Source organism: Cricetulus griseus, chromosome 8, assembly GCF_003668045.3.
Source record: "Cricetulus griseus strain 17A/GY chromosome 8, alternate assembly CriGri-PICRH-1.0, whole genome shotgun sequence".
Classification (NCBI taxonomy): domain Eukaryota; kingdom Metazoa; phylum Chordata; class Mammalia; order Rodentia; family Cricetidae; genus Cricetulus; species Cricetulus griseus.
In genome coordinates, this window is record NC_048601.1 from 16,033,656 (window position 1) to 16,042,519 (window position 8,864).

Genomic DNA, 8,864 nt, shown 5'->3' on the forward strand with positions numbered 1-8,864 from the left:
CCGCCGTGACGTTCTTTGCCCGCGCCCCTGACGTCACTGCCCCGCGCCGGCGGCACGTTGGCCTGGCCGTGCAGCGGGCTGGGCCGACGGCAAAAATGTCTATGGCTAGTGATTTCTACCTGCGCTACTACGTAGGGCACAAGGGCAAGTTCGGGCACGAGTTTCTGGAGTTCGAGTTTCGGCCGGACGGTGAGCGGCGGAGGGGCCGCGAGGGAGGGCGAGCCCCCAGCGGGTGGGTTTCTATTTCTGTTCTTCCTTTCTGTGTTATTTCAGTTTTCCTGTTTGGTTTTGAGTCCGGGGTGTGTGTTGGGAGGGGGGGGGGTCTCGTTGTTTAGTCCAGGATGACTTCGAACTCCCGGTCCTCCAGCCGGGCTGGAAGGGCTTCTTTCCGACATAGATTAGAAAGCGCCCGAGCGTGCAGCGTAGCGGGCTTGGGTGTTTGTTTTTGTGAGAGCAAAATTGCTGTAAAGGTATCCAGAAAAGCGCACCCAGCTACCGCCAGCGAAGTTGAACACGGAAAAATCGGAAACCCAGAATGCAGAGCCTGTGCCTCGGCAGTGTTGACGGAATTACCGAGTGATACTTCAGCAGATACTTGAAGTCTTTGGGGGGCCTTTTGGCCTGCTCGCTCATTTACTCTGTGTTGAGGATGCTTTCTAGGGGAGGAAGCTCCCCTGTCTGAACAGGAGTGTGATGTGTGTTAGGCATTGAAATACCGTCTTTATCATGATACGTGGATGGATGGAGGTCAGAGGGAAGGCCCTAAATGAAAGCTTCCCAGAAGCGCCTTTCTCATTGCCTACTAGGTGTTCAGCCCTGTTAAAAAGAAGCTGACTATCTCCTCCCCAGCCACTGGCTGTCAGAGCAAGTAGACGGTGAACACAAGCTCTGTGCTTTCTGAGAGAGGCAAAGGCGGAGGAAGTAGCTGCTGTTGCTCTGGGTGGAGAGTGGAGGACTTGTGTGGTCCCACTCATTGGTGGGAACGACAGATAAGGTTTCCCACGAAATAAGGCTTCATGACCCCCTGCAGAGTGTGTCTGCTGTCCAGTAAGGAGCATACTTGCTGTAGATCAAGGAGAAACATTGTGGATGCCAATCTGATTGTCTTCAGATTGGTTATCATTAAAAAAAAAGGATAGTCCTGGACTGACAGCTAGCAGAGTCCTAAAGCTTTTCAATTTCTCTAAAGATGGTATCTACCAGTATTTTGTCAGAAAGCTCTTAAACAAAGAAGGTAAGAAGTCCGGGGCCAAAGCACCCAAGATTCTCAACTCCAACTTACTGCTCTGAAGAAACAACACACTAAGAAAAACGACAAAGCTGCAGGATATGCTACACTCTTGGCCTACAGAATGAAGGAAGCCAAAAACAACAACAACAACAACAACAACAACAACAAAAAACCAAACCAAACACCAAAAAAAACCCCAAAACCCAAAACAACCCCCAAACAAAAAAACACCAGGCATAGATTTCCAAGAGACATAGGCTGTCCTTGCTGAGAACTTCTACTTTTAAGTCTGAGTCCAGTAAAGAGTAACAAATAAATGATCAAACCTTGAGTTGAAAAAAGAAAACAAAAACAAACAAAAAAACCCCAAACCCAAAAGCTTCCCCTAAACCAGGTGTGGTGGCTCATGCTTCTAATCCCAGCACTTTTGGGAGGCAGAGGCAAGTGGAGCTCTGTGAGTTCCAGGCCAGCCTGGTCTATAGAATGAGTTCTGGGATGGCCAGGGCTATACAGAGAAAGTCCTTCTGTAAAAACAAAACAAAATACCAAAAATAAAATACAATAAGCCAAGCTAAAAAAAAAAAAAAAAAAAAAAAGTCCCAACCCCATAAAAGCTTCTCCTAGAAGATGAGACACTTGAGATCAAAAGGAAACACTTTCTTGTCTTCTGGGTGAAAGAAAAACCAGAGATGAGCAGAGTGAGCAGTGGTTTGTGGAAGCCCCTCCAGTGTAGTGTAAGGCAGTTCTGTCTGGACAGATCTGCTTTCCTGGGTTTTATTTTTGAATACATATTTAAGTGCCAAAGCTGAAGGTCGAACGTGAGACACAGACTTTTGTTTTTGATTTTGTTTTTTTTGAGACAGGGTTTCTCTGTGTATCTTTGTAGACCAGTCTGGTCTTGAAGTCACAGAGATCGCCTCCCCCTGCCTCCTGAGTGCTGGGATTAAAGACATGTGCCACCACCGCCCGGCTGAGACACAGGCGTTTAATCGTATGACTGTATAGATTTTAATTAAGTGCTGTGGACACGCTTCTTTGAAAAGGAAAGTAGGAGAGGATCATGTATATGAATCAAGCTTTGCAGAAGAAGTCAAGGTAACTGTGATCCTGTAGTTGTTTAGAAACTTAATAACTTTACCCTTTGTTCTCCAAAATTTGTTTGGAGCAAACTTACTTTGTTTTTTTGTGGTTGTGGTGGTGGTTTTGTATTTTTTAATTTGATTTGCTTTTTTTATTTCTTTTGTAGTTCTGTTCTTAGCCCCCTTGGCTGTGAGTGCCATGCAGCTTGTCCTTGTCACCCCGAGTCACACAAATAAGAGTAATACTTACCAGGGAAATGCTCTGTATGGATTGGTTCTCATGCACCTTTGCCACCCAATCATTCCACTTACATGAGAAATAGTGACTCACAGAATTTACAGTTCTTGCTGGGTACACCCCAGTATGGTGATCTGTCATTTTAGCAGATAAGAAAGCCATCACAGCTGTATCAGCCCATGGCTGACTAGCCATGCAGGGATGCACACTTTGGGAGCTTCGGAGGTCATGACAGATGGTTTGAAATAAATCAGCCAACAAACTGGCAGTTTACATGGTCTGCATGCTTCCAGTTATAATTTAAAGATTTTTTTCATTATCTTAATTATACACTAATTTGAAGGAAAACAATTAAGAGAATATTTTGGAATAGTAGAGAAAGGGTTGATACAAAGGAGACTTCTTGAGACTTGTGTGACTCTGAGCAAGTTGCTTAACTTGATTTTATGCCCTGTGAATAGGTGAGAAAGTGGAAGCTGCTGCTCGAATTCCTTTAGAGATCAGAAGAAATGCTGTGAGAGCTGCCTTAAGCATCAGCATGTCACACTTGAAGAGAATACTCAGTGCTTTGTCACAGTCACGTTTAGTTTAGGGGCTAGATTGAGAAAATAATCTTGTTTGTTGTGAACAACTTTAATCCCAGCAGTTAGGACACAGACTGAGGCAGGTGGATAGATCTCTGTGAGTTCAAGACCACCAACCTGACTACACAGTGAGATCTTGTCTCAGAAAGGGGAGGGGGGTGAGAACAGGCCTTAAGAAACCTGACCCATTCTAAATGGAAGCTGTGGAACATTTTTTTAATTATTAGTTTTTATTCTTTTATTAGTTCAAATTAGGAACAAGCTTGCTTCACGTGTCAATCCCTTCTCCCTCTCCCTCCCCTCCACCCAACATCCCAACTGCCCCTAGCCATCCCCCCTCCACTCCCCAGGCAGGGTAAGGCCCTCAAAAGGGGCTCCCCAAATTCTACCACATCATGCTGTGGAACATATTTAAGTTTGCTAGCTCACTTTTATATTATTGAGTGTTTATCACTCATCTTACACGAGGAAAGTAGATTTGCTACTAAAAGTGGGATATGAAATTGGCCTTCCCTTTAAAATTGCTCATGGTGTTCTTTATCTCTGCACAGGAAAGCTTAGATACGCCAACAACAGCAATTATAAGAATGATGTGATGATAAGAAAAGAGGTAAGTTGTTCTCTCTCTCTCTCTCTCTCTCTCTCCTTTTTTTGTTTTTTTTCTCATTTGAGATGGGTTCTACCTTTGTAGCCCTGGCTCTCCTGAAACTCACTGTGTAGAACAGGCTGACCTTGAACTCAGGGAGATCCACCTGCCTCTGGCTAAATTCTTTTCAAATGTCTAATATTTTACATTTTGTTCATTTATCTTGTCTGTATTGACAAAAGTTATTCATAGGTTCTGTTTCAATGAAGAAACCAATTTATAGTTGCAAAGGTTTCTCTTTTAATTACATATTACAGCATTTTTTAAAAGTTTCTTTTTCTAACGTGTGTGTGTGTGTGTGTGTGTGTGTGTGTGTGTGTGTGTGTGTGTTGTGTCGTGTTGTATTGTATACACATGTAGCAGCATGTATGTAGAAATCAAAGAACAGTTGGTAGGAATTGGTTTTTTCCTACTATGCAGGTTCTAGGGATTGAGCTCAGGTCTTTAGTCTTGGCTGCTTTTATCCCCTTGATGGTTCTGATTTTAGCATTTTGTAATATTTATAGCCTCGTATCATTTAATTCATTTTGTGAAGTGTGATTTTTAAATGAAAGACATGAAAGTGTGGCCTGGACTTAGCCTGCCAGCCCCTGGGTGATTATGTTGTGTCCTTACAATATAGCTCTTACGATGTTCCATTAATTGCAATAAGCAGATTGTTCCTGTTACAACTGGCAGACTGTGGAGCCTTAAAGCAGCTAGTTGTGAGAAGAGGGAAGGGTGTGTGATTAAAGGCAAGAGAGCAGAAAAAAAATTGTGAGATGGATGAATTTGGAATCAAATTCAATTTTTTGCTCCTATTCTGTTGGAATATTTAGGATTTATAGCTTGCTTTTATTATATCTTGCTGAACAGTGGGAAGACAGATGAACCTTATAAGATTTTACTGTCATTGGTTTTCAGGCCTATGTTCACAAGAGTGTAATGGAAGAACTGAAGAGAATTATTGATGACAGTGAAATAACAAAAGAGGACGATGCTTTGTGGCCACCCCCTGACAGGGTTGGCAGACAGGTCTGTGCTTCGTGATTTTTTAAGTGGACAGAGTCAGTTGATACAACGACTGTGTGTTATCTTATACATTCATCATGGTTTCTTATTGAAAGTTTGATTATATAACTTTGTTCTCTTTAAGATTCATACATGCTGGGCAAGCAAGTACTCCATCCAAGTTACACCTCCCAGCTCTTAGCTTGAATTTCTTTGCTATCTTCAACTGTAGAGGAGTCAGCACATAGGTCTAAATTTAGACAGTATTCTACATCTTTTGTCTAGTCTGTCCAGCCAAAGTTAGGATAGTTTGACGCTGCTATGTAAATTATCCATTATTGTTAATTATTTCTATTGTAAATCAGTACAATATTGCTAGCTAAATTTGAGAGCTAGTTCTTATCACTGAGTGCAGCAATTCACTTTTTCCAAATTTTTATCTTTCAGAATTTGTTTATTTGAATGCCCCAGAAAAAGTCTTTTTTTTTTTTTTTCTCCTTTTTTTTTTTTTCTTTTTGTTCAAGTGGACCACTGTATTTGCCTCTTATATTCCCTTCAGAACACTTGATGTTTCTCAGAGTGCTCCCAGAGGACTCTGCAGGCCCAGCTTCACTCTGTATAAAGACAGTTTGGTTTCTGAATTGGGAATTTTCAATTCTCAGAGAAATGAAATACAAGGCCTGGGAGAAAGAAACATTTATTTTCATTTTTCTGTGTTCCTGAGGATTGTACTTTATATCCACTGCTTTCTTTGACTAGAAGACAATGTAGAGAGATCTAATACATGCTCAAAGTAGCAGAGACACAGCTGTTCTGTGGCAAGAGCCCAATGTAGAGTATGGTATAAGGAAAGAGAGGTAGTGATCTGTGTTTCTAAGCTGATATACTTCTTTTAGACGGTAGTTTGGTAGTATATATCAGAAAATGTCAATATTTTCCATCTGTTTTTGCCTTAGTGATCTAATTTCTGAATTATCAGTTCTAGAAAAATACCTGCAGATATGGAGAGGGCGTCATTAGAAATGAAAATGTTTCTCTCCTAGGGAGAGCCAGTGCTTGTATTTTGCCCTGGTGATGTGTTCTCATGATGGGTAGCAGGCCTGTTCCAGAAATTGCCACTGGATAGTTAAACCAAGAATTTTGTGATTATTAGAGAATCTTAGCTAATTCGTAATTTGCTGTATCTCATAAAGTGCAGAGTTAGGCCTTTTGATTAAATAACTAGGGCTATCTTTTCTAGCATCTGCTTGGTAATTCAATGTAAAAACTTCAAACATGCAGCCTTTTCATTAGCCTTAGATTTCTGAATAAGCAGTACAGATAAAATTTATATGATGGTAATGGTGGTGGAGCAACCACATCACATTGTATTGTCTTATAAGTTCTACTTTTCACTGAATTTCAGAGAGTATTAGTCTCTCAAGTGGGAACAATACTGTTTTTTTCTCTTCTGTTCAATTTTATATAGTGCCAAGTACTTTTATTCACCAGAGATAGTTATTTATTTTTCTCCAAGAATATATAAACACACAGTCTTTATAGTAACATATGAATACGTACTTCTACATTATAAATGTTAACTTATATTTTAAAAACCCAATATAAAAAGTAAATATGATACTTAAATATACTTAAGTATATTTTTATCTCCTTTATATTGGCAGTTTTGAGTGCCCTAAAATAGTATTACATAATATTTTATAATGTTAATATGATTAAGGGAACATTACTGTTATGGTTACATTACTCCTGGTTATTGATATCATTGTGTGTTCTGTGCTTTATGAGTTTAGGATTGTACATTTGTGAAATAGGGTTAATGAAGTCTGTACCCCTTGTAAAGGTGTTTTAGGGACTGCAGAGAGTGTGTGTAAAATCCCAGCATTCAGGCCTGATGTGTGGCAGGTGCCAAAACAGTAGCCATTGTTAATATATTTGTAGAAACTCACCTAAAGGGAAATGCATTTTGTGATATTTTATGTGGGCTTGTATTTGTATAATAATTTCTATAACACATGCAACAGCTCTCATATTTACCAACATCATAAGCATTTCTGGGTCGTTTTGTCTGAGCCCCTTTTTTATGATGGCTCTGGGAAGGAGTTCTGGCTTGGTCCTGAAACTGAGGTTATATTAAGAGAATTCAATCTAGCACATTAAATTTCTTTTGGAGAGAGTCTCCCTGTGTAGCCTGGCTGGTATGGAACTTCTCTGTAGCCCAGACTGGCTTTAGACTTGAGACAATCCTCCTGCCTTGCCTCCTGAGTGCTGGGATTATAAGCATGTGCCACCATGATTGGCTGAGAGTAAATTTCTGGCCCCCTCCCATTAAGTTCTAGAAAGTTTCCACCTCTTTGTAGCATGAATATGGATATCTTCTGTCTTCTGGAGTAGACTTTGTTGTTGTTGTTGATGATGCTATTTCTCTGCTGTTTTTGTTTTCAGGAACTTGAAATTGTGATTGGGGATGAACACATTTCTTTTACCACATCAAAAATAGGTTCTCTTATTGATGTCAATCAATCCAAGTAAGTGTACTGAAATGTTTGTATGAGCTGATGGAACGCATTAGTGAGGCTCCTGCCAACTGTGGTCTGTTAGCAAGGCCGTTTAGTATTTAGATGCCATTGGGACTTTCTAAAAGTAGCTACACACTTGTTATCCTGTCTGCCAGAGAAATTAACAGTGTAGCATTGCATAATAATACCTGATTTTTGTGGGTCATTTTGTATTAAAAAGCCTGGTTATAATGTCATAAAATGTAAAGGAAGAAAATTTTTGCATTGATCAGCTTCATTGGGCTCATATTATAACATACTTTCCTTTGGGTTTAGCACTGGAAAGAAACAGTAGGCATGTGTGTGAGCCACCTTTGTGTCCTCAGGTTCTGTGCAGCACATACTTAAGCTTTGTTGGCCTGAGTCATTGAGTCATTTCTTCATGCTCCTTTCCCTCAAAGTGTCCCCATATTGTTGCTGTTGCTTCATGTTGCCCTAAATCATAACTTACTTGAGTATGAGCTGCATAAGAACCTTGCTTTGTCTTCAGAGTTAGAATAGTGGCTGGCACACAGTAGGTGCTTCAGGTAAGGGGAGAGGAATGCATGCATAATAGTAGCAGGACACCCGTGTTCATGAAGAACAGGTGTGTTTTTAAACCTGTAAAGACATCGCTACAGTTGGTGAGGACATGGGCTGTGTACTCCGGTGCTCTTAAGCCATCAGTGAGCGCTGCTGAACTGCAGTCCTCCTTACAGGGAGAGGGAGGCGCTAATGGTTCCCTTTGTTCCCTTCAGTTGCTCCAAATGTTCCTTTTCCCTAAATTTTATAAGCTTAATTGGTTCAAATAGTTTGGTTTGCTTCAGGAATTTATAAGATTGTGTTTCATGGGAAACAAAAGGTAACGTTTATTTATTTATTGTTTTTAATTTTAGGGATCCTGAAGGCCTCCGTGTATTTTACTATTTGGTGCAGGACTTGAAATGCTTAGTGTTCAGTCTCATTGGACTTCATTTCAAGATTAAGCCAATTTGAATGGGATACTTTTGAGGTTATTTATATATTTAATTAAAGGAATTTTTTTATTGACAATTTTGAGATTTTTATGAATGTGAAACTTTTGTATATAAACTCAATATTTGAAAAAAAAAAACCAGGTTTAATGGTTTTCCTCTCTTGGTCCATGTGGACTAGACAGTCCCTATATGCAATTGATTCTGTAAATAAAAGCCTTTTTTTTTTTTCTGTTGAAATTTTGCTCTAATAAAATGTACCAAAGCCTGGGAGTCTGTTGTTGTTGTGCTGTGCTGTGTGTGTGTGTGTGTGTGTGTGTGTGTGTGTGTGTGTGTGTGTCCTGGCTGGATCAGTGACTCGCTTTAAGGATCCTAAGTTGTTCTGGTTGGTAGAGCTTAGAGCAGAGGCTGCTCATCTGGAAATCCAAAGCCACACCCCACCTGCTGAAGGTAGCATAGAGTCACTATTCTGTTTCCATACTTCATAGGACTTACCTTTGTGACATTTACTGAGGTTGTTTACAAAGGTTGGAGATTTTTTTTTTTTTTCATTATCAGAAGCCTTCTTGGCATACTTCACATTTA

The 8,864-nt window shown here is 40.2% G+C and overlaps 1 protein-coding gene across 3 annotated transcripts; it reads left to right on the forward strand.

Annotated features, from left to right (window-relative positions):
- Positions 1 to 21: 21 nt before the first annotated feature.
- On the forward strand, positions 22 to 8,552 carry Magohb (mago homolog B, exon junction complex subunit). 3 transcript variants are annotated; one of them, XM_027429854.1, is made up of 5 exons: positions 22 to 189; positions 3,684 to 3,742; positions 4,682 to 4,792; positions 7,214 to 7,296; positions 8,202 to 8,552. In XM_027429854.1, the coding sequence occupies exons 1-5, from the start codon at positions 96 to 98 to the stop codon at positions 8,299 to 8,301; spliced, it is 447 nt and encodes a 148-aa protein (XP_027285655.1). In that variant the 5' UTR covers positions 22 to 95; the 3' UTR covers positions 8,302 to 8,552. The 3 variants fall into 3 exon arrangements, with proteins under 3 accessions (XP_027285655.1, XP_027285657.1, XP_027285656.1); XM_027429856.2 differs by having other exon boundaries at positions 109 to 232; XM_027429855.2 differs by lacking the exon at positions 22 to 189 and adding an exon at positions 2,119 to 2,326.
- Positions 8,553 to 8,864: the final 312 nt, after the last annotated feature.

What these genes read in the sequence shown, in the direction of transcription:
- Magohb (XM_027429854.1), top strand. Translation starts at nt 96, where the DNA reads ATGTCTATGGCTAGTGATTTCTACCTGCGCTACTACGTAGGGCACAAG. An exon ending in ATGTGATGATAAGAAAAGAG is followed by an intron (nt 3,743 to 4,681) that starts GTAAGTTGTTCT and finishes ATTGGTTTTCAG; the next exon opens with GCCTATGTTCACAAGAGTGT. An exon ending in CTGACAGGGTTGGCAGACAG is followed by an intron (nt 4,793 to 7,213) that starts GTCTGTGCTTCG and finishes TTTTGTTTTCAG; the next exon opens with GAACTTGAAATTGTGATTGG.